General features: G+C 43.7%; 1 protein-coding gene across 1 annotated transcript; it reads left to right on the top strand.

Moving 5' to 3' along the window:
* The first annotated feature begins 12020 nt into the window (after window positions 1-12020).
* Window positions 12021-17754, top strand: OTOR (otoraplin). Its single transcript, XM_004754193.3, has 4 exons — window positions 12021-13514; window positions 14137-14276; window positions 15377-15487; window positions 16769-17754. Exons 1-4 carry the CDS (start codon window positions 13400-13402, stop codon window positions 16790-16792), a joined length of 390 nt encoding a protein of 129 aa, XP_004754250.1. The 5' UTR covers window positions 12021-13399; the 3' UTR covers window positions 16793-17754.
* The last annotated feature ends 8356 nt before the right edge of the window (window positions 17755-26110 follow it).

Raw genomic sequence — 26110 nt, forward strand, 5'->3', positions numbered from 1 at the left:
AGAATCTCTATCTCTCTTTTTTTTAAGATTTTATTTACTTGAGAGAGCACAAGTAGAGGGAGGGACAAAGGGAGAGGGAGAAGCAGACTCCTCACTGAGCAGGTAGCCTGACAAAGGTTGGATTGTAGGACCCTGAGATCATGACCTGAGCCAAAGGCTTAACCGACTGAGTCACCCAGGTGCTCCTAGAGTCTGACTTACTGAATAACTTATTTGTCAAGTTTATGTTCGCTTGTAAAATGTATTAAGAATGAATTACTAGAAAAAGGACCATGCTCTTGAGATGTTCGAGCAGTGCTAGTTGCTGTTTAGTTTTCTAACTTCTTACTCTCAGTGACTGTCCTTAACTTGTCTGAGAAAAGGTTTCACAGATGCCCCTGCTTTGAGTGTCTGTATGAGCGAAGTAGAAGGGTCTGTGGAGCTGGAGTGGGGTGAGAGCGAGGGAGGGGAGAGTAAGATGGAACTATATAGGCCTTTATAAGGACTTGCTTTTAAACTCCTTGAAATGGGCAACTCAGATTTTTTTTTTAAGATTTTATTTATTTATTTGACAGAAATCACAAGCAGGCAGAGAGGCAGAGAGAGGAGAAAGCAGGCTCCCATCGGAGCAGAGAGCCCGATGTGGGGTTCGATTCCAGGACCCTGGGATCATGACCTGAGCTGAAGGCAGAGGCTTTAACCCACTGAGCCACCCAGGTACCCCTCAGATTTTTTTTTTAATTTTTTATAAACATATAATGTATTTTTATCCCCAGGGGTACAGGTCTATGAATCGCCTGGTTTAAACACTTCACAGCACTCACCAAAGCACATACCCTCCCCAATGTCCATAATCCCACCCCCCTTCTCCCAACCCCCCTCCCCCCAGTAACCCTCAGTTTGTTTTGTGAGATTAAGAGTCACTTATGGTTTGTCTCCCTCCTGATCCCATCTTGTTTCATTTATTCTTCTCCTACCCCCTTAAGCCCCCATGTTGCATCACCACTTCTTCGTATCAGGGAGATCATATGATAGTTGTCTTTCTCCGCTTGACTTATTTCGCTAAGCATGATACGCTCTAGTTCCATCCACGTTGTCGCAAATGGCAAGATTTCATTTCTTTTGATGGCTGCATAGTATTCCATTGTGTATATATACCACATCTTCTTGATCCATTCATCTGTTGATGGACATCTAGATTCTTTCCATAGTTTGGCTATTGTGGACATTGCTGCTATAAACATTCTGGTGCACGTGCCCCTTTGGATCACTACGTTTGTATCTTTAGGGTAAATACCCAATAGTGCAATAGCTGGGTCATAGGGCAGTTCTATTTTCAACATTTTGAGGAACCTCCATGCTGTTTTCCAGAGTGGCTGCACCAGCTTGCATTCCCACCAACAGTGTAGGAGGGTTCCCCTTTCTCCGCATCCTTGCCAGCATCTGTCATTTCCTGTCTTGTTGATTTTAGCCATTCTGACTGGTGTGAGGTGATATCTCATTGTGGTTTTGATTTGTATTTCCCTGATGCCGAGTGATATGGAGCACTTTTTCATGTGTCTGTTGGCCATCTGGATGTCTTCTTTGCAGAAATGTCTGTTCATGTCCTCTGCCCATTTCTTGATTGGATTATTTGTTCTTTGGGTGTTGAGTTTGCTAAGTTCTTTATAGATTCGGGACACTAGTCCTTTATCTGATATGTCGTTTGCAAATATCTTCTCCCATTCTGTCAGTTGTCTTTTGATTTTGTTAACTGTTTCCTTTGCTGTGCAAAAGCTTTTGATCTTGATGAAATCCCAATAGTTCATTTTTTCCCTTGCTTCCCTTGCCTTTTGCGTTGTTCCTAGGAAGATGTTGCTGCGGCTGAGGTCGAAGAGGTTGCTGCCTGTGTTCTCCTCCAGGATTTTGATGGATTCCTTTCGCACATTGAGGTCCTTCATCCATTTTGAGTCTATTTTTGTGTGTGGTGTAAGGAAATGGTCCAATTTCATTTTTCTGCATGTGGCTGTCCAGTTTTCCCAGCACCATTTATTGAAGAGGCTGTCTTTTATCCATTGGACATTCTTTCCTGCTTTGTCGAAGATTAGTTGACCATAGAGTTAAGGGTCTATTTCTGGGCTCTCTATTCTGTTCCATTGATCTATGTGTCTGTTTTTGTGCCAGTACCATGCTGTCTTAATGATGACAGCTTTGTAATAGAGCTTGAAGTCCGGAATTGTGATGCCACCAACGTTGGCTTTCTTTTTCAATATCCCTTTGGCTATTTGAGGTCTTTTCTGGTTCCATATAAATTTTAGAATTATTTGTTCCATTTCTTTGAAAAAGATGGATGGTACTTTGATAGGAATTGCATTAAATGTGTAGATTGCTTTAGGTAGCATAGACATTTTCACAATATTTATTCTTCCAATCCAGGAACATGGAACATTTTTCCATTTCTTTGTGTCTTCCTCAATTTCTTTCATGAGTACTTTATAGTTTTCTGAGTATAGATTCTGTGCCTCTTTGGTTAGGTTTATTCCTAGGTATCTTATGGTTTTGGGTGCAATTGTAAATGGGATTGACTCCTTAATTTCTCTTTCTTCTGTCTTGCTGTTGGTGTAGAGAAATGCAACTGATTTCTGTGCATTGATTTTATATCCTGACACTTTACTGAATTCCTCTACAAGTTCTAGCAGTTTTGGAGTGGAGTCTTTTGGGTTTTCCACATATAGTATCATATCATCTGCGCAGAGTGATAATTTGACTTCTTCTTTGCCGATTTGGATGCCTTTAATTTCCTTTTGTTGTCTGATTGCTGAAGCTAGGACCTCTAGTACTATGTTGAATAGTAGTGGTGATAATGGACATCCCTGCCGTGTTCCTGACCTTAGCGGAAAAGCTTTCAGTTTTTCTCCATTGAGAATGATATTTGTGGTGGGTTTTTCATAGATGGCTTTGATGATATTGAGGTATGTGCCCTCTATCCCTACACTTTGAAGAGTTTTGATCAGGAAGGGATGCTGTACTTTGTCAAATGCTTTTTCAGCATCTATTGAGAGTATCATATGGTTCTTGTTCTTTCTTTTATTGATGTGTTGTATCACATTGACTGATTTGTGGATGTTGAACCAACCTTGCAGCCCTGGAATAAATCCCACTTGTTTGTGGTGAATAATTCTTTTAATGTACTGTTGAATCCTATTGGCTAGTATTTTGGTCAGAATTTTCACATCTGTGTTCATCAAGGATATTGTTCTATAGCTCTCTTTTTTGATGGGATCCTTGTCTGGTTTTGGGATCAAGGTGATGCTGGCATCATAAAATGAGTTTGGAAGTTTTCCTTCCATTTCTATTTTTTGGAACAGTTTCAGGAGAATAGGAATTAGTTCTTCTTTAAATGTTTGGTAGAATTCCCCCGGGAAGCCGTCTGGCCCTGGGCTTTTGTTTGTTTGGAGATTTTTAATGACTGTTTCAATCTCCTTACTGGTGATGGGTCTGTTCAGGCTTTCTATTTCTTCCTGGTTCAGTTGTGGTAGTTTATATGTTTCTAGGAATGCATCCATTTCTTCCAGATTGTCAAATTTATTGCCGTAGAGTTGCTCATAGTATGTTCTTATAATTGTTTGTATTTCTTTGGTGTTAGTTGTGATCACTCCTCTTTCATTCATGATTTTATTTATTTGGGTCCTTTCTCTTTTCTTCTTGATAAGTCTGGCCAGGGGTTTATCAATTTTATTAATTCTTTCAAGGAAACAGCTCCTAGTTTCGTTGATTTGTTCTATTGTTTTTTTGGTTTCTATTTCATTGATTTCTTCTCTGATCTTTATGATTTCTCTTCTCCTGCTGGGCTTAGGGTTTCTTTCTTGTTCTTTCTCCAGCTCCTTTAGGTGTAGGGTTAGGATGTATACCTGAGACCTTTCTTGTTTCTTGAGGAAGGCTTGTACCGCTATATATTTTCCTCTCAGGACTGCCTTTGTTGTGTCCCACAAATTTTGAACTGTTGTATTTTCATTATCATTTGTTTCCATGATTTTTTTCAATTCTTCTTTAATTTCCCGGTTGACCCATTCATTCTTTAGAAGGATGCTGTTTAGTCTCCATGATTTGGGTTCTTTCCAAAATTCCTCTTGTGGTTGAGTTCTAGCTTCAGAGAATTGTGGTCTGAAAATATGCAGGGAATGATCCCAATCTTTTGATACCGGTTGAGTCCTGATTTAGGACCGAGGATGTGATCTATTCTGGAGAATGTTCCATGTGGACTAGAGAAGAAAGTGTATTCTGTTGCTTTGGGATGAAATGTTCTGAATATATCTGTGAGGTCCATCTGGTCCAGTGTGTCATTTAAGGCCTTTATTTCCTTGTTTATCTTTTGCTTGATCTGTCCATTTCAGTGAGGGGAGTGTTAAAGTCCCCTAGTATTATTGTACTATTGTTGATGTGTTTCTTTGATTTTGTTATTAATTGGTTTATATAGTTGGCTGCTCCCACGTTGGGGGCATAGATATTTAAAATTGTTAAATCTTCTTGTTGGACAGACCCTTTGAGTATGATATAGTGTCCTTCCTCATCTCTTATTCTAGTCTTTGGCTTAAAATCTAATTGATCTAAGGATTGCCACTCTTGCTTTCTTCTGATGTCCATTAGCATGGTATATTGTTTTCCAAGCCCTCACTTTAAATCTGGAGGTGTCTTCCGGCTTAAAATGTGTTTCTTGGAGGCAACATATAGATGAATTTTGTTTTTTTATCCATTCTGATACCCTGTGTCTTTTGATTGGGGCATTTAGCCCATTAACATTCAGGGTAACTATTGAGAGATATCAATTTAGTGCCATTGTATTGCCTGTAAGGTGACTGTTACTGTATATGGTCTCTGTGCCTTTCTGATCTACCACTTGTAGGCTCTCTCTTTGCTTAGAGGACCCCTTTCAATATTTCCTGTAGAGCTGGTTTGGTGTTTGCAAATTCTTTCCGTTTTTGTTTGTCCTGGAAGCTTTAAATCTCTCCTTCTATTTTCAACGATAGCCTAGCTGGATATAGTATTCTTGGCTGCATGTTTTTCTCATTTAGTGCTCTGAATATATCATGCCAGCTCTTTCTGGCCTGCCAGGTCTCTGTGGAGAAGTCTACTGCCAATCTAATATTTTTACCATTGTATGTTACAGACTTCTTTTCCCGGGCTGCTTTCAGGATTTTCTCTTTGTCACTAAGGCTTGTAAATTTTACTATTGGGTGATGGGGTGTGCGCCTATTCTTATTTATTTTGAGGGGCATTCTCTGAACCTCCTGAATTTTGATGCTTGTTCCCTTTGCCATATTGGGGAAATTCTCCCCAATAATTCTCTCCAGTATAACTTCTGCTCCCCCCTCTCTTTCTTCTTCTTCTGGAATCCCAATTATTCTAATGTTGTTTCATCTTATGGTGTCACTTATCTCTCGTATTCTCCCCTCGTGGTCCAGTAGCTGTTTGTCCCTCTTTTGCTCAGCTTCTTTATTCTCTGTCATTTGGTCTTCTATATCACTAATTCTTTCTTCTGCCTCATTTATCCTAGCAGTGAGAGCCTCCATTTTTGATTGCACCTCATTAATAGCTTTTTTTATTTCAACTTGGTTAGATTTTAGTTCTTTTATTTCTCCAGAAAGGGCTCTTATATCTCCCGAGAGGGTTTCTCTAATATCTTCCATGCCTTTTTCAAGCCTGGCTAGAACCTTAAGAATTGTCATTCTGAACTCTAGATCTGACATATTACCAATGTCTGTATCGATTAGGTCCCTAGCCTTCGGTACTGCCTCTTGCTCTTTTTTGTGTGGTGAATTTTTCTGCCTTGTCATTTTGTCCAGATAAGAGTATATGAAGGAGCAAGTAAAATACTAAAAGGGTGGCAACAACCCCAGGAAAATATGCTTTAACCAAATCAGAAGAGATCCCAAATCATGAGTGGGGAGAAAGGGGATAAAAAGAGGTTCAGAAAGAAAAGAATTAAAAAAAGAAAACGAGGGGCGCCTGGGTGGCTCAGTGGGTTAATCCGCTGCCTTTGGCTCAGGTCATGATCTCAGGGTCCTAGGATGGAGTCCCGCATCAGACTCTCTGCTCAGCAGGGAGCCTGCTTCCTCCTCTCTCTCTCTCTCTCTGTCTGCCTCTCTGCCTACTTGTGATCTCTCTCTGTCAAATAAATAAATAAAAAGAAAACGAATAAAGAAAAGTATAAAAAATCAAAATATATATATATTAGATAAACTAGTTAAAAAACATTAAAAAAGAAAAGGGTAAAAGTTAAAAAAAATTTTAGCAGAAGAAGAGAAAAAAAATGAAAAAGAAAAAAAAATTAACTGCAAGACTGAAGAATCATAGGGAGAAAGCCATGAGTTCCGTGCTTTGCTTTCTCCTCCTCTGGAATTCTGCTGCTCTCCTTGGTATTGAAACTGCACTCCTTGGTAGGTGAACTTGGTCTTGGCTGGATTTCTTGTTGATCTTCTGGGGGAGGGGCCTGTTGTAGTAATTCTCAAGTGTCTTTGCCCCAGGCGGAATTGCACCGCCCTTACCAGGGCCTGGGCTGAGTAATCCGCTCTGGTTTGCTTTCAGGAGCTTTTGTTCCCTGAGCGCTTTCCGTAGAGTTCCGGAGGACGGGAATACAAATGGTGGCCTCCTGGTCTCTGGCCCGGAGGAGCCAAGGGCTCGGGGCCCCACTCCTCAGTGCGCCTTCAGAGAACAGCGCCCAGTTACTCCCGTCTGCCTGACCTCCGGCCGCGCTCCGAGCTCACCGAGCCTGCGACCGGTTCAAGGTATCACCGAGCTGCGAGCTTACTGTCGGCTCTGTCTCTGTAGCCGGCTTCCCCGTTCTAATACCTATAAGTTCTGTGACACTCAGACACCCCCGATCCTTCTGTGACCCTGTGGGACCTGAGGCCACGCTGACCCCGCATGGGCTTCACCCTGGTTGAGCCTCTGGAGCGATGTCCCTCAGCGGAACAGACTTTTAAAATTCCTGATTTTGTGTTCTGTTGCTCCGCCGCTTACCGGGAGCCGGCCCCTCCCCCCGGGGTCTATCTTCCCATCGTTTTGGATTCACTTCTCCACCAGACCTACCTTTCAGAAAGTGGTTGTTTTTCTGTTTCTAGAACTGCTGTTCTTCTTCTCTTCGATCTGCCGATGGATTTGTAGGTGTTTGCAATCTTTAGATAAGCTATCTAGCTGATCTCCTGGTAGCTGAAGTAGTCTCAGCCTGCTACTTCTCTGCCATCTTGACTCCTCCCCGCCTCAGATTTTTTTAAATTGAGTTACTTACAAGCAATAAAATTCACCCATTTTTAGTGAGTTTTGATTAGTGACCCAATTTGATGGATTTTGACGATTGTATACAGTTGTGTAATAACCATAATCAAGAGAGCGTTCCATCACTCCTCAAAAACAAAGGCTCCCTTTGCCCTTTTGCAGTTAATCTATTCCCCACCCCAACTCTAGGCATGCAATGATCTGCTTTCTATCACTGTAATTGTTCCCCGTCTAGAATACTTTTGGGGGCCTGTGGCTGGCTTGGTCAGTGGAGCATGCAACTCTTGATCTCAGGGTTGTGGGTTTGAGCCCCGCATTGGGTGTAGAGATTACTTTAAAAAATCATTAGAATGTTTTTGAAGTTCACCTCTGCAATAGCAGTTTTTACAGTAGATGGGCATTTGGGTTCTTTTTAATATGGGGCTGTTAGAAATAAAGAGCTTATGAACATCTGATTACTTCTGAAAGCTTTTTATTTTGATATAATTTCCAATTTATCTAAAAATGCGGAAACAGTACACAGCTCCCATAAACATCGCTGAGCCATTCAGGAGTCGTGCCACCTTGACCCTGTATCACCCCTTAATACTTCAGTGTGTATTTCCTAAGCACGAGACTGCTCTGCTACAGAACTGCCATGTGACCAGCAGAATCAGGAAATAACACTAATGCAGTATCCAATATGATTCACATTTTGCTGATGTCCCGAAAATGATCTGGGATTCCAATCCAGGATCATGTCCCATGTGGTTGTGTCTTCAGTGTCCTATGCATTCTTCAACCTGTCCTTACCTTTCTTAATGGTATAGAGAGATTGCTCTGTGTCTGTATTTGTGGTTGTTTCTATATAATTAATATGAAAAAGGAATTTCCAGCAGAACCTCTAACTGCAATCTGACAATGCTGGGTTTCTTCTGGGCTTCCCCCTTTCCTTTTTTAAAAAAGATTTTATTTATTTGAAAGAGAGAGAGAGCACAAGCAGAGGGGAGAGGGAGAAGCAGGCTCTCTGCTGAGCAGGAACTCAATCCCAGAACCCCAGGATTAGGACCCTCAGCCAAAGGCAGACTCTTAACCCACTGAGCCACCCAGGTGCCCCAACCTCCTTTTCCTTCTTTGTAAGTCCTCTGCTCCCAGTGATCAATGCATTTACTTATTTGCTTAAATCTCCTGGAATATAATCAAATTCTGGGAAGAAAGTCTTCAAGAGGAAAGAGGGGGAAGAAAAAAGGAACTAACTACCCTTTGAAGATGATTTGATCATGCTGGGATCTTGTACCCATCTGTTGGAGTTGCCAGGAGTTTTCATAAAAGTAAGTAAGATGTGCCCATCTATTGTGGTTCTCAACTTTGAGTTTAATTTCCACTGCAGATCTGAATTATCTAGGAAACATTTCCAAAAGCCCATGCCTAACCTATACCCTATATCAATTATATCCCAATCTCTAGCCATGAAACCCAGTCATCAATATTTTTAAGCTCCCTGAGTGATTCCAACGTGAGTTAAGAACTAACAAACCAGATTTCTACCTTTCGAAGCAGGTTATAATGGTTAGACCATTAGTTCAAATTGTATTTTTCAAAGGCAGTATATTGATAAAAAGAAGCTGGTGTGGGACACCTGGGTGGCTCAGTCGGTTAAGCATCTGCCTTCAGCTCAGGTCATGATCCCAAGGTCCTGGGATCAAGCCCCGCATTGGGCTCTCCACTCAATGGGGAGCCTGCTTCTCCCTCTTCCTCTGCCTGCTTCTCTGACTACTTGTGATCTCTCTGTCAAATAAATAAATAAATAAATAAGAAGAAGAAGAAGAAGAAGAAGAAACTGGTGTGAAAATGGATCATGTTGTGGGGCACCTGGGTGGTTCAATTGGTTAAGTGTCTGATTCTTGGTTTGGGCTCAGATCATGATATCGCAGTTGTGGTATCAAGCCCCACATTGGGCTCTGTGCTCTGCACAGAGTCTGTTTTAGATTTTCTCTCCCTCTTCCTCTCCCTCCTGCTCACACTTTCTCTCTGTCTCTCAAATAATCTTTTTTTGTTGTTTTTTAAGGAAAGCATTGCAAGAGGTTCCTATCTCCATTTTGAACTTTAAGGCTCAAAGTATTTTCTGTTTGGGTATTTAGCAAGCACTTTGTCCTTGGAAATACTGTATCCAGTAAAGATCTAATGAAGATTGTGAAGCCCTCACTTAAAATTTGTGCTGTAATTGGGGCGCCTGGGTGGCTCAGTGGGTTAGGCCTCTGCCTTTGGCTCAGATCATGATCTCAGGGTCCTGGGATCGAGCCCTGCATTGGACTCTCTGCTTAGCAGGGAGCCTGCTTCCCCTTTTCTCTCTGCCTGCCTCTGTGCCTACCTGTGATATTTCTCTGTGACAATTGAATAAATAAAGTCTTTTTAAAAAATTGGTGCTATAATTGATTTGCCCTTGAGCAATATTTCTCGAACTTTCATGTTCTTCCAAATCATTTTCATAGCTTATTAAACTGTAGACTGATCCAGCAGGATTGGAGGAGAGGGTTTTTTTTTTTTTTTTCTTAAGATTTTATTTGTCCATTTGAGAAAGAGAGAAAGATAGAGAAAGAGCATGAGACCGGGGAGGGTCAGAGGGAGAAGCAGACTCCCTGCTGAGCAGGGAGCCTGATGCAGGACTCAAGCCTGGGACTCCAGGATCATTAGTCAAGCCCAGGGCAGTCACCCAACCATCTGAGCCACCCAGGCACCCTGAGGGGTGGGGCTTGAGAGGCTAATTTATAATGTGGTGCTGAAGTTGCTGCTCTGGGGCTATGCTTTGGTGACAAAACCCAAGTCTTTGCCCTGATAACTTAGTGAGTCTTGATTTTGGGATGTTAAAAACCTCTTTTGAAATCTGATAAATCCTAAGGGCTCTCCCCAGGAAAAACAAAAATAAAACCAAACACGTGCATGTATACACCAAAGCACACAACTTCAGGGAGGTCATTCATTCAATGACTACCCGTTTTTCTGGGTGCTGGTGATAGAGCCAAGGGCAAGATCGACAAGGTTCCCATGTCCTGGAGCTTTCACTGTGGTGTACGGGGACAAATCACAAATCGCCTGTCAGGTAGTGATAATTGACGAGGGGGTGTGCCACGGTCACACGATGGATGGACTGAGTTGGAGGAGGACAAGAATGGCTGTGTGAAACCCATCTATCTGGGGGAGGGCTGGTCTGTGGAGTGAAACCTTCCCCAGCAATCTGCTCTGGAGGGCCTAACGTAGAAATGAGCTTTGCATTTTCAAAAGACAGAGCAGCTTATATGGCAGGCTCAGAGCAAGCAGGGAGAGAGTGACTGGAGGGGCCTTGGGGCCAGATCATGCAAGGCCTTGCAGGCCACAGCAAGGGGGCTGCTTCCACCCCATCCACCGCCCAAACTGGTTTTTAGACCTTAAAGGAGCCATGGGCTCCATTTTAAGAACTGCAGATCAAGAACTAATTTAGGAATGAGAGCAGAAAATGTCATTTGTTGGGGAGCCTGGGTGGCTCAGTGGGTTAAATCCTCTGCCTTCAGCTCAGGTCATGATCCCAGGGTCCTGATCGGACTCTCTGCTCAGCAGGGAGCCTTCTTCCTCCTCTCTCTCTGCCTGCCTCTCTGCCTACTTGTGATCTCTGTCTGTCAAATAAATAAATAAAATCTTTGAAAGAAAGAAAGAAAGAAAGAAAGAAAGAAAGAAAGAAAGAAAGAAAGAAAATGTCATTTGTGGGGCACCTGGGTGGCTCAGTAGGTTAGGCCTCTGCCTTCGGCTCCGGTTGTGGTCTCAGGGTTTTGGGATCGAGCCCCTCATTGGGCTCTCTGCTCAGCAGGGAGCCTGCTTCTCTCTTTCACTCTCTCTCTCTCTCTTCCTCCTTGAGATCTTTCTGTCAAATAAATAAATAAAATCTTAAAAAAAAGAAAGAAAAGAAAATGTCATTTGGGCAATAAAGGCTCAGAGAATACACCTGAAAATCCAGATGAAGGAGGTGAGCCTGCTCAGGACAGAGCAGATCCTTCTCCAGACCCCCAGCATCTGCAAGGTCTGGAATGTGCCTCCAGGGACAAATGCTCGCAAGTTATTGTAAGTTTAAATTCCAACCGCAAGCAAAACATTCATTTGCATTCTACCTCTGCCTACTACAGAAAGCTAGGACATCCCAGGCCTGCCTGGGATGTGCTCAGATGGCTTGACATCTCTTTTCTTTGCTTCTCCACCTTCCAGTAGCCAATAATGGCTTGGTGTGAATACCAGCCTTAGCTTGCTAAGTTGTTGTGATGGCTTGGTTGAGGATCTCTTCCATGTTTCACCCTGCTCCGGGGGCAAGGGTGGGGGCGCTTGAACACGGGGTGGTAATCCCTGTTTCCCTTAAATGCCTCTTAAGTGGCAATTGTCTTCTAGCTCTCCTGTGCTGAGGGCTGGCTTGAGACCAGCCCAGTCTGTAAAACGGCTGCCTGAACAAGATTAAGAAGATTTAATCAATGCTTTAGTTTTCTCAGAGACCCTCTTAGGCGCCTAGCTTATAAGGCAGGAAAAAAGCACGGGCAACCTGCTTTCGGAAATGACTTCTCGTTCATCTTTTCCTTGAAGGGAAACAGGAAATGAGGAATTTAAAATCTCAATTCTGGTGCACCTCGGTGTTCATTTGGCTAAGCATCTGCCTTCAGCTCAGGTCATGATCACAATGTCCTGGGTTCGAGTCCTGCATGGGGCTCCTTGCTCAGTGAGGAGCCTGTTTCTCCCTCTGCTTGTGCTCTCTCTCTCTCTCTCTCTCAAATGAATAAATAAAACAATATCTTTAAAAAAAAATAAACAGTTCTGGACTGTAGAGGCTGTAGTATGTTTGACTATAATGAAGATATTGAATTAAATGAGCTTCTAAATCTGGGCCAGCTGTATAAAAGATTGTCCTCTGAAAATAACAAAAAAACCTTTTATGAAAAAAATAATACTGTAAGTATATTTTTGCTTTACCATTTTATCCCTAGTTTTGTACAAAATTATTTTATAAGTTGAATGCTTGTCCCTCATCTGGTGAGGAGACAGCACGCTGTGGGGAGGGAGGAGGAGGTTCTACTCTGAAATCTTGTCATCAGCCAAGTCTGACAGGGTATCCTGACAGGGACCTCTATTCTAGAAACAATGGTGCAGGGTGTGGGGGGGGTGAATCTTATGAAAGAGACACCAGCCCCAAACACTAGAAAAGGCAGCAACCTATTGTCTGTCTCTCCTCACAGAAAGTAAATCCTTGTGGCCAGGGAATTTTTTTTTTTATTCACAGCTATATCTCTTATGCCTGGAACAGTGCTCAGAAAATGTTTGTTGACTAGATAGGAGCTGGGTATTGGCCCTTCAACTTTGATGATTTCTAGCAGTGCTCTTCTTTCCATGGGAAAGATTCCCAGAAGCAGGGATAAGGGTGGTAAGAAGAACCTCTAGCTTTCTCCTGTCTCTACCCAGGAGCAGGTTTTGAGACTAAATTTCAAATGACCCAGAGGGTAAAAAAAAAAAGATGGTTCCATTCTTTTCAACTCACCTACATCCTCCTTTCCACATTTGCTAGGGTCTGGGTATGGTTGTGGCTCACGTGTTCCAAACCATATCCGTGTCAGGAAAGACGAGACTTCTGGAAATTCTGTCATGGGTGATTTGTAAACTTAAGCGTCCTTGATTTATCTAGTCTATAAACCCACATGTTGACTAATCGGATTTGTTTCAAGGAACATTCTGTGTCCTAAGGATATGGATCTCTCATTTTCAGCAGATTCCTCTACTTAGAACCTCTTTGCTCCTAAGTGGAAAGAATATGAAAATGGAGCAAAAAAAAAATGGGTTTAAATGAATTAAAGTTCTCATAGCTCTTTCCACAATTCCCTACTAGGGCAATATCCCACAGCTAAAAAGACTTTGCCGATGGTGGACTGTTTGGGCTATCTTTTGTGTATTAATAAAAAAAAGAAAAAGACATCGAGTTTGGGTCTCTTTGGAAAACCAGATGCAAATTAGCCCCTGGATCCCAGGGGCTGTTAGGAAAGCAGAGGAAGGAAGGGTGGGCACCTTCCCATTGGCTGGGGGGCACTCACCCAGATGTCTGGCTTCCACATAAAAGAGAGGAACCACTGCAGTCAGCTTCCACTTCCAGTTAAAGGACGACAGCAAAAACAGCCAAAAAAGGAAGATGGCCAGACTATTATTATTTTCCCTCCCAGGTCTTGTGGCCATATGTGCCGTGCATGGAATATTTATGGACAGACTTGCTTCCAAGAAGCTCTGTGCAGATGACGAGTGTGTGTGTAAGGACATTTTTTATGCCTTTTATTATCTTTCTATTATAGAATTGAAAAAAATATCCACTAATACCTGAACATCTAATTGGGCTTTAAGTGAATCTTCTCTAATGTGTATGTTGCTAGCTCTGTTTCTCATGGTCTGTACCTTTGGTGTCTTACTACGGAGAATTCACTTAGTTAAACTTCTCAGCTTTCAGACCTTGGCTGTATTACTCTTCTTGAACTGAATGGGAACTATAAACTGGGAATTACTGATCTCTCTGATTTTCTAGTTTTCTGATATGCTTGGCCTTTTTACTGTTAGAAAATTGAGGAGACTAAGGGTGCCTGGGTGACTCAGTTGGTTAAGCATCCGACTCTTGATTTTGCCTCAGGTCATGATCTCAGGGTCCTGGGATTAAGGCCAGAATCAGGCTCTGTGCTCCTCGGGGAATCTGCTTCCCTTCTCTCTCTCTCTCTCTCTCTCTCTCTTTTCCACAATTCCCCCTCCCCATGAGTTCTCTCTCTCTCTCTTTCAAATACACAAATAAATCTGGAAGAAAGGAAGAAAGAAAGGAAGGAACAAACAAAGGAACAAAATCCAGGAGACTAAAATGCAGTCATTTCAATGTTTCTTTTCTTCCAGACACTATTTCTCTGGCCCGAGCTCGAGAAGATTACAATGCCCCAGACTGCAGGTTCATTAATGTTAAAAAAGGACAGCAGATTTACATTTACTCAAAGCTGGTGCAAGAAAATGGAGCTGGAGAATTCTGGGCTGGCAGTGTAAGATGAGATCCTTTCAAATATACACACACCTTAACATAGGTTGCTCTTAATGTTTTCTCTCTGATCTACCTTCAATATATTTCAGTGTTTGGAACAAGCTCTTAAGAACAATGGAGAGGTTTAGATGCAAGTGCTGAAATTCACACACATTTGCTTTTGTTACATTTTGAAGAAAAAAAGAAAATTTCATAACAAAACCAAATGTAGGTTTATGTGATGTGTTGTCAAGACCTAGTCAACCATGTGGGGGCTTGAACATCCCAAAGAGTTTGAAACTTACTCAAAAATGTTTGCCGGGATTTGCCGAGGAAAAGGCATGTGTGTGTTGGCAGTCAGGCTCCACTTCAGTATTTTAAAGGAAACTAACATTCTCTTCAGTTCCAGAGAATCTGCTTTCTTCTCTGCTTTCTTCACCGGCAGGGGGTGGACCCTAGGGAGGGATGAAGCCGAGCCGGTTTCCTGTTCTCATCTGCAGCCCCACAGACAGACTCTCAAGGAATGAACGATTAAATCTGAAATTCACTCAAGTATCTGTGCATTCAAATTTTTAACTGAGAAAGACCAGTTCTTTAAAATAAAAGTATCTATTTTGTTCTTAAGAAATGTACTGACTGAGAAACAAACTCAGGGTTTTGAAGGGGCAGGGCGGGGGCGGGGTGTGGGGAGTTGGGTGAGCCTGGTGGCGGGTGTTAAGGAGGGCACCTATTGCACGGAGCACTGGGTGTGGTGCATAACCAATGAATTTTGGAACACTGAAAAGAAATTAAATAAAATTTTTAAAAGGAAAGAAGAAAAAAAGAAAAGTACTGACTTTGTTTATGGGTTCCAAGGCGGCTCACAAGATTGCATGAAATAAAGGAATGCTCAGTGAGACCAGGAAGACGGGGCCACAGAGGAACAGAGATACGCTTTCTGTGGGTTGACTCAGTGGCTGTGAATGAGCTTCAGAGTTGGATCTGAGGCCCCTGGAATCCAGAATGAAAAAGCGAGACATTGCAATTCTATAATTCTCATTCACAGCAAATGCGAGCCCAGAGGGTTTTTAGAAGTGGACCTCCATCCGCAATCCCCTGACTGTTACTCTTCTGGGCACTCAGGTTTATGGAGATGACCGTGAGGATGAGATGGGCACCCTGGGCTATTTCCCCAGCAGCTTGGTCGAGGAGCAACACGTGTACCAAGATGCCACCAAGGAAGTCCCCACCACGGTAAGTGTCTCAGAGTAGGCCAGAGATGGACTCAGATCCTGGGCTAATGCAGCAAGTGTTAAGAATGTCAGCTGCCTGCGTGGCTCAGTGGGTTAAGCCTCTGCCTTTGGCTAAGGTCATGATCTCAGGGTCCTGGGATCGAGCCCCTCATCGCGCTCTTTGCTAGGCAGGGAGCCTGCTTCCCTCTCTCTCTCTGCCTGCCTCTCTGCCTATTTGTGATCTCTGTCTGTCAAATAAGTAAATAAAATATTTTTAAAAAAATGCATCATTTTGGGGCACCTGTGTGGCTTAGTGGATGAAGCCTCTGCCTTTGGCTCAGATCGTAATCTCAGGGTCCTGGGATCGAGCCCCTCGTCAGACTCTCTGCTAGGGTTCCAAGGGAGCCTGCTTCCCTCTCTCTCTCTGCCTGCTTTTCTGCCTATTTGTGATCTCTCTCTCTCTCTCTGTCAAATAAGTAAATAAAATTAAAAAAAAAAAAAAAAGCTTTAAAAAATGCATCACGTCTCTTACAAGACTCCCTGAACAACCCCCCTACTTGCCATGGAGGCTTCCCCGGGGACAGGGCGGTTTGGGCGAGCATTTACACCTATTCCCACTGTTGAAAGGTTACTGAACCCACCCCCTTTCGTTTTTAGATACAAGTTATCCTAGAAAGGAGTCCATGTCACAAAGAAAGAAAGGAATATAGTATTTACGGACTCTTAACTGAGGGTTATATTTATTTACTAAAGCACCTGGGCTGGGAAAAAATCAGCACCTGTATTTAATCAAATCAAAACATTCTGGAAAAAAAAAATCTTTGGATGCCTTATTTCTGTGGTAGATAGATTCTACTTGTGTTTGAAAAAGAAATTATACTCTTTCCAATGCCCTGGGGTCTTGCAAACCCCAGAAGAGACATAAAAGATCCCCTTTGAGCTACTTGGCAAGGTGGTTGTTTTGAAGACATTCTCCTGGAGCTAATTGCTGCATGAAATAACTTCAAAACATTGCCCAACCCACACAAACGGGACTCACTTGTCATCCCTTCTGAGCATGGAGCTTGAATGTGTCAAATAACCACCAATTAAAAGTGTATTTGAGAACTTTCATTTTAAGTAGTTTTTGACTTGAGGTGATAATTATGTCATACTCTTTGGGGTTCAACCTTATTTTAAATCCAGATTTCCCTTTGATGACCTATGATTTTTTAATAAAGAAAATGCATTTGTTTTCTGGTCCTTGTCTGCTCAGTTCAACCTTTTTCTTTTTTCTTTTTTTTTTTTGCCTTTTTTCCTCCAGGATATTGACTTCTTCTGTGAGTAAGAAATTAGACCTGCAAATAAAAAGGAAACACCAAAAAATATAAACAGTGAAATAACAACAACAACAAAAAATATGTGTCCCTAATTCTTGACTTTTGATTCAAGGCTTTTTTTATCCTTACAGGAGGGCTGAGTCTTGGGGGCCAGTGGTGGTAGATAAAGGAGTAAATTCTGTTCAGTTCTCTGCTGGCCTGGTCTTCCCACCACCTGGAAGGCAGGGCGATGTTTGGCTCAAGGGGGAGAATTGAAAGCAGAAATTCTTTTTCAGCCTAGAGAATCCTTTCTTACACAGGAATGCATACAGAAGACGGTTCATTTGTATTACTTCTTCACTGTAATTCTTGCCAGTTCTTTGGCTCCTTATAGAAACTTGGTAGGTGACAGGTCTTACTTGGGACATGCTGTTTTCTAATTATTTGTCTTACTGGCCTTTGGGAGTGTTATAATGTACCCAAAGAGGCTATATCCTCAAGGAATATGCCAGGATTATTGTTACTTTTAATATTTGATGCCTTTGAGATGTGAAGCTGGTGCGAGTGGACGAGTTTTTTGGACTCAGAGATATTGGACTCTGCCTCTTTCTCTTTACTTTTAAGTAAGTATGTGTGTCTGTAATAAGGGAGGCACAGCTTATGAAATATTTGTAATGGGATAGTTTCCCCTTTGTGAGTGCTGTTACTGCAAACATTCGAGCTTCCAATCAAGAGACAGGAGGAAAACGTCTGTGGGTTATTTTTCCTCTTCTCTTTCAACTTCGAATTTCCTCTTCCTATGCAAAGTCCCCGAGTCAAGGATGATGTGGGAAGAAATCTGGTGAGGGGGATTGGTGGTCCCAATGGACGTACAAGTTTCTCTACATTTAATTGGAAATTTACTTTGATTGTTCATTCCTAATATAATTCTTTTGATGTAGTCATGAGTCTGTTTACATGTAATTAAAATGCCTGTACTCAAAAAACCTGACAATTTCTGATTAAAAATTGTTTTAAAGCATTTTTCACCTGGGGGGGCGTCAAAAGTCTAGAAGGGGCTTGGAAATGAGGTTGATTCCTCAGTTTTCTGTGATCTGTTCATCCCACCAGGATGAGGAGGAGAGCATTTAGGACAAGATGGAGACTGGCACTCCAGGGTCATTTTTCTAGCTGTGTCCACTATGATTTGGGGTGAATATATTTTTGCCAAATTCTAATGAGGTTCCATTATGTGCAATGGTACCCCAAGAAAGCCCCCCAAACCCAAACGCATCAGTCCATTGCCTCTGTCTTACTGCATGCCATAAAATGTTTCAGGCAGCAACTAGGATGGTCGACACAATTTAAGATAAGAAGCATTTATCCTCTGTTAATGAAGGAGCAGGAGGCTGGCTGAGGACAAAGCAAAGGCTGGCGCCTTGCACCCCCCCACTTCACCCGCTCCCCTCCATATGTGTAGTATTCCTCAGGCACCCCTGACTGCCATAAAACGATAAATAGTTAACTTGCTGGGGTAATATTCAATTGGCATTTCAGTTTCTATCTGCCTCTCACTTTCTGGTTCCCCCATTTCAAGTACCCCATTATCCCTCAAGACACCCAGCATCCCTATGACACCCTTTGTCTGCCAAAGTCCCCATCTGTCAGGTCTCGTGCTTCCAGATTTCGTCCCCAAGAACAGGGCTTTGGGCTACAGTCCCTCCTGGCCACACCGGCCTCCCCTTCACCAGAACCAATTTCACCCAGGACTTTTGGGGTCCCTGATTGGTTTCCATCTTCTGGGGGCTGAGCTGCATCACCAGAATGGAAGTACCTGTAGGGACTTTAAAGCACCAGCTAGCCCCTCAGATGGCAAAGGGCCATCCCTGGCCCAGCAGCTGCATGGGCCTCGCTTGGGTGCTGGTTAAGAAGGCAGAACCCACTGAAGACTTTCGGAATCACAATCTGCATTTTTTCACAAGACCCCCAGATTTGAGATTCATGGATGCATGGGAGGGAAAGAGAAACCACCTTCGACCCTCCTTGCGTCTCTGGCTGGGCCTAGGAATTAAACTGACATAGACAGATTACCAGGAGGAAAGCAGGTGTGTTTAATTTCATGTTTTTACATGGAGTTCGGAACCTTCAAAGGGAAAATGAAGACCCAAAGAAGCCGTTAGAGTCACGTACTTATATACCTTTTTCAACAACGAACAACAAATTGTGGGACGTGACAAGACAAAGTGGCTTGGGCACAGGGCAGTAAATCGTGGGACACTGACTAGGAAACATACAGGAGAGAAGCAGAAGATAAGGGTGATGGCAGAGGGATCGTTTGCATGGGTGCCTTCCAGTGCTGACTCACCGGCCTGGGGAGAAGAACGTCCCCTTCCCTGCACACCGGGGGCACCTTCCTTGTGGGAAATTTTATGGCCTGTTTTTAGGTGGAAAGGGGGTAGATCAGAGCCCCTCCTGTGTCTGCACTTTCTTTCTCACCTTCAGCTCAAAATAATCAATACACCAGAGGGCATCTTCTAGGGTAGCATGTTCTGAATCCCTTGGACATTAAAGGTTATAAGCAACACTCATTTTAGTTCTCTCCTCTCCTCCGACACATAAAGAAATAAATAAAAAAAATGAGAGCACCTGGGAGTTGAAGCAGCTCTTCCAAGATTGAACGGGCAGGATTTCCACATTCCTAAACTGGGAGCCCCACGTCCACCCCACGTTGTAGGCACTGGCTGAGTGTCTACAGACCTCTACCTTCGAGAAAAGAGGGCCGAGGGGTGGAGAAGTGAGAGTCTGGAGGACAGTGAGGCCTCCTGGGGAATCTTCCTTCCTTCCCACTATGACCAAGGGTATCTTCTGCCTCTAAGAGATTCTCAGTTATGGACGTTGTTGCTTTGCAACCTCAGGAGCTCCTGAGAAATCTGGAACCAGGCCCTGGGAGGGCATGGGGAGACTGGGAAAGAGGTAGACCACTCCAGATGGGTAGGGGGCCATTTCCCGAAGGAAGGGACTTACACATGAGGCTTATCGTGGGTGGCTGCAAGATGAGTGGGGGACCTCTACCGACTCTTCGTGTCCAGCTCGAGGGTCAACTGGTAGTCACGTCCTCTCTGTGACCTCCCCCAACAGACATGAAAGAAAACAAAAAACCCCAAACAACTAGGTCTAGGGATCCCTGAGGGAACTTCAGCTTGTAGGTTTCCTCTACACTCCCAAGCTGAGGCTAGGTGTGTGTATCTGTGTAGCATTTCATTTTTCCATATAGTTGTACTGTTTCCTCTGGGGAGAAAACCAAGGCTTTCATCATCCCTTATGTATCTATAATGGAATATTCCTCAGCCATATAGGAGAATGAAATCTTGACATTTGCAACCACACAGATGGGAAATAAGGCAGTCAGAGAAAGACAAACACCTTGTGATTTCATGCATTTGGAATTTACGAGACAAAAAACAAAGAAAGAAAGAGGAAAAGAGAAAGACTTTTTTTTTTTTTTTTTAACTCTTTCTTCAAAAAACAGACTCTTAACTCTAGGGGACAAACCGACGGTTGCCGGTGGGGAGGCAGGTGGAGGGCTGGGCGGGAATAGGTGAAGGGGATCAAAACTACATTTACCGTGATGGGCATTGAGTTTGTCTGGAATTGTTGAATCACTATACTGTGCTCCTGAAACTAGTAATAATAATAATAAATAAAAGAATTTCCTCACCCCTGACCTCACAGAACACAGGAAACAATATAGGACAGTGGATTCAGGAGCCAATTTAGGGCAAATGGTGAGACTTGGCCTCGAGCAGAGCTATTCAAAGGGGTTACCAGGGCTAGACGAGAAAAGCACTGAAACTCAGTCAGGGCAGGGAAGACCTGGCAGGCAATAAAATGAAATGAAATCTTGTTTAAGAGAACTGTGTAATTGGTGGCTCAGAGAAGTCGGGCGAGCCCAGAGCCCAGGGCAACAGGGAACAAGGCAGGCTGTTCATTTCTTTCAGAGCTGTTGTTCCCTATGTGTGCCTGTTTGAATAAGGTTCTGACCTTGCTGTACCTCCTTTTTCTTGGCTATTGATGGCGTTCACATCATCTTCCTTGCTGGGTTGTTGCAAGGCTTAAATCTCAAAGGGGGTGTGAAATAGAAGACGGGGGCCCTGAGAGTGGGACCCCTAAGTGGTAGCCAGTATCATCTGACCCGAGAGGGTCGAAGGGAGAGTGACCTTCCCTCAAGGAGCTGTGTAGTTATCTGCCAGAGGCTTTGTGGATAAGAAATTGTAATTTCCCATTCAGACCATCTGGGATTTCTAAGCCAAAGATAGTTCCAGATTGCATGCATTTTTTTTTTTTTGTGGTTTCATTTATCAAAACAAAAACAAAAAAACAAACAAAAAAACCCCCAAAACACCTGAAATTGCCTGAAAGAGTCCCAAGTCGTTCCACTGGCAATCTGGTGACCAGGTGTGACGTGTGTGAGTGTAATTTTGAAGTCCCAGTTCTGGCCACATCCCTTCATTAACAGCCCTTCATTCTTAATGGGAGGGTCATTTACATCCCACTGAGGGCCACCACACCTTTTCTTTCTTTCTTTCTTTCTTTTTTTTAAGATTTTATTTATTTATTTGACAGAGCGATCACAAGTAGGCAGAGAGGCAGGCAGAGAGAGAGAGTAGGAAACAGGCTCCCCATTGAGCAGAGAGCCCGATGCGGGGCTCGATCCCAGGACCCTGGGATCATGACCCAAGCCAAAGGCAGAGGCTTTAACCCACTGAGCCACCCAGGCGCCCCAACCTTTTAAGAATCATTATATTAGGTCCTCTGTATATTTGTTTATCTCTGAGACATACAGTCCGATGGATGTTAGCCCAGAAATTAATTGTATTCAGGCTTGGCCAAGTTGGGTCGTCTCATTTGCATCTAACCCTCCCAGCAAGGGTGTAAATAACAGCACCTCTCGGGAAAGCAGCCTCATAAGGGGTGCGTCCCACCTCGGATTTCCACAGCTTGATGGCACTCGCTCCAGCTGCGAGGGTAAGAATGGTTCCTGGCTCTCCTGATGCTGGAAGTTCACATCTCTGGCCAGGCCTTTTAACCCTCCCTCGGAAGAGAGCCTTGTACAAGACCCGAAGCACATGGCTTGGCGTGAGGAAGAGAGAAGAGCTCCATGGACCACACCAGGCACCCACCCGAAACTCTGTTCCTTCTCTAAAAAAGTACACATGGGTGTGGAATGCATGCTGGTGAGCCTGAATGGATGCCTACAATAGTGGTTTCTTTAATGTATTTATTCATTATTTTTTCTGCCATGGAGGAGGAGCGGAGAGAGAGAGAGAGAGGCAGACTCCTGAGCGGGCTCTATGTGCTGAGTGCAGAGCCCTAGGCAGGGCTCGATCTCACCTCCCTGAGATCACCACCTGAGCCGAAATCGGGAGTTGGTCACCCAACCGACTGAAACACACAGATACCCCAGAGTATATGGTTTCTTACTGGCTACACCTTTGTGATGTTAAATAATCCTGTAATAAATACTAGTGATTTTTATAGTTCCACGTAATTTGAATGGGCTACATTTAGCAGGTTCCCCATGTCACGGGAAAGCCAGTGGAGTAACTGTAATGTGTGTTGTAGCCCCAAGACCCCCTGGGCCTCTCACTGGTCACGTGGCCTGATGGCTCAATCTTCTCTTGTTTGTGTAGCCATATTCATGAAGCTCTTTCATGAAGCATGAGAATAAGAATACCTTTGAGGATAATAATAACTAACTTTGGAGGGTAACTATGAGGATTAAATTAAATGAGATACAGAACATAAAATCACCCAGCACTGTACCAGTACACAGTATACAATGGGTATGTGATAAATGGCAGTAAAATGAACTTCTAGATGAGAGGTTTTTCAAGCATTTTTGACACTTTTGAAGAACAAACTGTTCTTTCTTTCTTTTTTAAGTGAATGAAAAGTGTATCTTTAGCACCTTTTCTTTCTGGAATATTTTGTGTTTTCTCCATGGCTTCCTGGAAGTTGTACGCAGGGCATAGTACAAATACTTATCATGAAGATATGAACAAACATGCACACGTACACACATGTAAAACTTGACCAGTGCTGTATGTGATGTCTGAGACGGCACAGGTCCCCTGCCGTCATTGTTAGGGGAATGTCTCTGGTGCTCGTCAAAGAGACTTTGAAGAAACATCTGGAAGGACAGAGCCCCTGCCCTCTCCAACTTCCAGCCCTTCCTTCCCACAGCCTCCTCTATTCTCAGAGAATCTGCAAATGGCAGCGAGCCCTGGGATTCTCTGTGTTATCTGGTGCCCAGCCAAGAGCGACTTGACTTGACCGCAGATAAGACTTCTGAGTGTGATGGTGACATCTGCTTGGAATGACGAATACATAAGTGGCTAGGGGTCCTGTTGAGTAAAATCCTTTCAGTCCTGCAGAAGCAAGGAACATTGCTCTAATTATTGAGGCTATAGATCTGAAGGACACCTCATTTTCAGAGTACAAGCTTTTGAATTCCTTCCCTTGGCCACTTCCCAGGAGCAAACACCAGCAAATGGCAAGAAAGGACAATTGAAGGCAGGCCTCTGATGATCTCAGGAAAAGTGCTGAGAACTCTTCCCTGCAAGTCAGGTAGCATATTCCTGCGAATATCAATTCTTTTTGTTAAAAGCCATACCTCTTATTCAAGAGGCAAGTCGTTGGGAATGCTACTTCTGCAAACCTGTAAGAGAGACCATCAGAATCCCCAGCAGATACTAAGATTGGAAACCCATTCTTTCCACCCCCAACCCTGAACTTCTAAGACCCTCTCCTAACCAAGCCTAGCAAGGTTTTTCAGACTTGCTATGGGGACACAGAGTAAGTGGGGTGATGGTTGGGATGTAAGGATTTAAGTCAACTTGACCAGAAACATCCAAGTTGCTGGGCCCGTGCCCCAACTGCTTTTGTGAAGACAGTTGGTGTGAAAAATTTTTGAGTCACAGGTGACTTAGTTCATTGTTTGTGCGTGACTAAATTCAGCAGTGGTTTTTTTTTGGTGTGTGTGCAGTCAAATTTTAGAAAACCCTAGCGGATTTCATAAGCCTCAAAGAAAGAGAAGTCAAAATGGAGCTAACTTTAGCCTCCCCCACTCCCGACCCTAGATAAATGGGGGCTTTTATTGCCTCTCGTGTTTATTGCCTGTGCCCTCCCGGATTTGATTTAATACAGGGAAATATTAAACGCCTTTGTGTAGTATTTAAACAAATCTCTGGAGGAAGTGGGTATTTCAGCTCCGAGTGGAGAGAAGAAATAAAAGCGAGCACCAGGAAGAAAATCTCATTTCTTCAACCATCAGACTCATCTGTCTGAAATGGTAAGGGGGAAAAAAAGTCAGAGAGAAATTACACAAGCTAATACTATTCCATGTCCTATCCTTGAAATCCAATTTTGCAGACTGTAAAGGCCTTCCCGTGTTACAGTGTCTGACCGCGTCACCTGCAAATACCACCATAGATCAGTAATTTAATCGGGAAAAACGACATATCGATCCACACGCTTTCGAGAAGCCGCCCTCTAACCCATCATTAACAAAGACAGAGAATGCTCCCAAGCTGTGATTTAAATATTTTTCTAAATGGAAATGACTTTTCTGTCACATGTGAGCAATTGTTTTAATCATTTCTTCGCCAAGCAGACACTGCGCTCAAGTGAGTGTGTTTGGGAGGCAGAGCTGAGGCCCTGTCACTAATACGTCACCCACAGTCCCTGCCTCTCCTCTTTTCTTGCCCCCCCCCTTCCCTCTTTTCTTCAGCAGGGGAATGTATCCTGGCCAAAAGCTTCAGTGGAGTTCGCAGTGTTAATCCCTTTGAGGAATTCTGTCAAACTATGGGGGCTGGGGTGAGGGGACCCCATGTGGGCTTTGAGATTTCTACAAACCAAAGGCAGAAAGCCTAAGGTGTTGTCCCTGGCTGTCCACCTACCCACCTGGTAGGACCCCAGTCACTCAGGAGTTAGTTCACTTCTCTCCCCATACCCTTGTGGCAAAATGCTTTAAGGCTCTTTTTTCCGACCTCCTCCTAGATCTTTCCTTGAGCCTCCTGTTACTACTAATGCCACACATGGATTCGCACACAAAACTTGAGCCTTGACGCCCAGGGGCCATAAGTAGACACACAGGTTTGGGCGCCAGCCTCAATCAGGCCACGAGGGACAGGAGGCAGATAAGGGAGGGTGGGTGGGCTGGATAGTCTTGCGATGCTGGTCTGTCCTGCAGGAGAAGGTGACTCTAGGTGAGATGTGTCCCCCACTCCCACTGTTGCCTGAAGCAGGCAGATAAGAACGCCTTGTACACCAGTGTCTTGCATGAAGCTCCCCAGAAGCACAGTCTGACGTGATTTGTGTACAGTGATTCATGGAAACGTGGCTTCCAGGGAAACAGGCAAGGGAGAGGGAGGCAGGATAGGGAATGAGCTCAAAAAGGATGCAACCTCCAGCAAGTCCCTGCAGTGTCCAGATCCTGCCTGATCCCACCACAGCCTTGGAGGCCAGTAGTGTCCACCTCCGAGGCTATCTGGATCTGTCAAGAAAGGTGAGCTTTCTTCTGGCCCATCGTCCATTAAGGCTTGTGGTGGGGCTAATCCAACCTCAGATTTCCTCCTTGATCATCTTTCACCGCCCCTGAAGTTCTGATGTGCAAGTCAGCTGTAGTGGGAACTTTGGTGGGACCAGGGTGACACCCAGTGGTGATCATGGGATATGGCACACAAAGAGACATTTCCAGACTTGAGTCAGCAACCCCTGGTGTGAGCATACTATGTAGCATTCAGAATCCTCAGTGTCAGGGCCACCTCCTTGCCAGGTGGGGGCGGAGGGCGGAGACGACAACTCTCCAACCCCACTTCTTCCTTCCAACACGCAGAGTCTTATAATCTGCTTGTCACATGGCATAGATACAGGTAGTAATACATCTTTACAGCTGACCTTACAATAAATTCAACTGTTCTGAAAATTCACACATTAGGGGAAGCTGGCATTTCAATTTCGTGAAAAAAGACATATTTCGTATGTCTCTCTGCAGAGCTTATAGACTGTTTTAGTTGATTTAATTCATTAATAGAAAAGTAGCAACAGTGCCTTGAGCTGGGACAGCAAACGCTCCTCTAGGAAACAATTAGCACAACTCCCAGCCGCCTCCAGGGGCGCCATGGAGTGGCTGAAAGATACTCTAAATCTTTCACTTACAAAGCATGAAAGCAGGGAACTGCCCCTGGACCACCTGACTTCAAGCTCAGAAGCTGTCCAGAACACCATGCCGAAATACAAGTTAAGGGGAAAAAAAAAAGTTTTCTAATTCATCTAACAGAGTAATTCTCTACTAGTGGTAACCTCAT

This window comes from Mustela putorius, unplaced genomic scaffold, assembly GCF_011764305.1.
Source record: "Mustela putorius furo isolate JIRA1106 unplaced genomic scaffold, ASM1176430v1.1 tig00000253_pilon_pilon_pilon, whole genome shotgun sequence".
Lineage (NCBI taxonomy): Eukaryota > Metazoa > Chordata > Mammalia > Carnivora > Mustelidae > Mustela > Mustela putorius.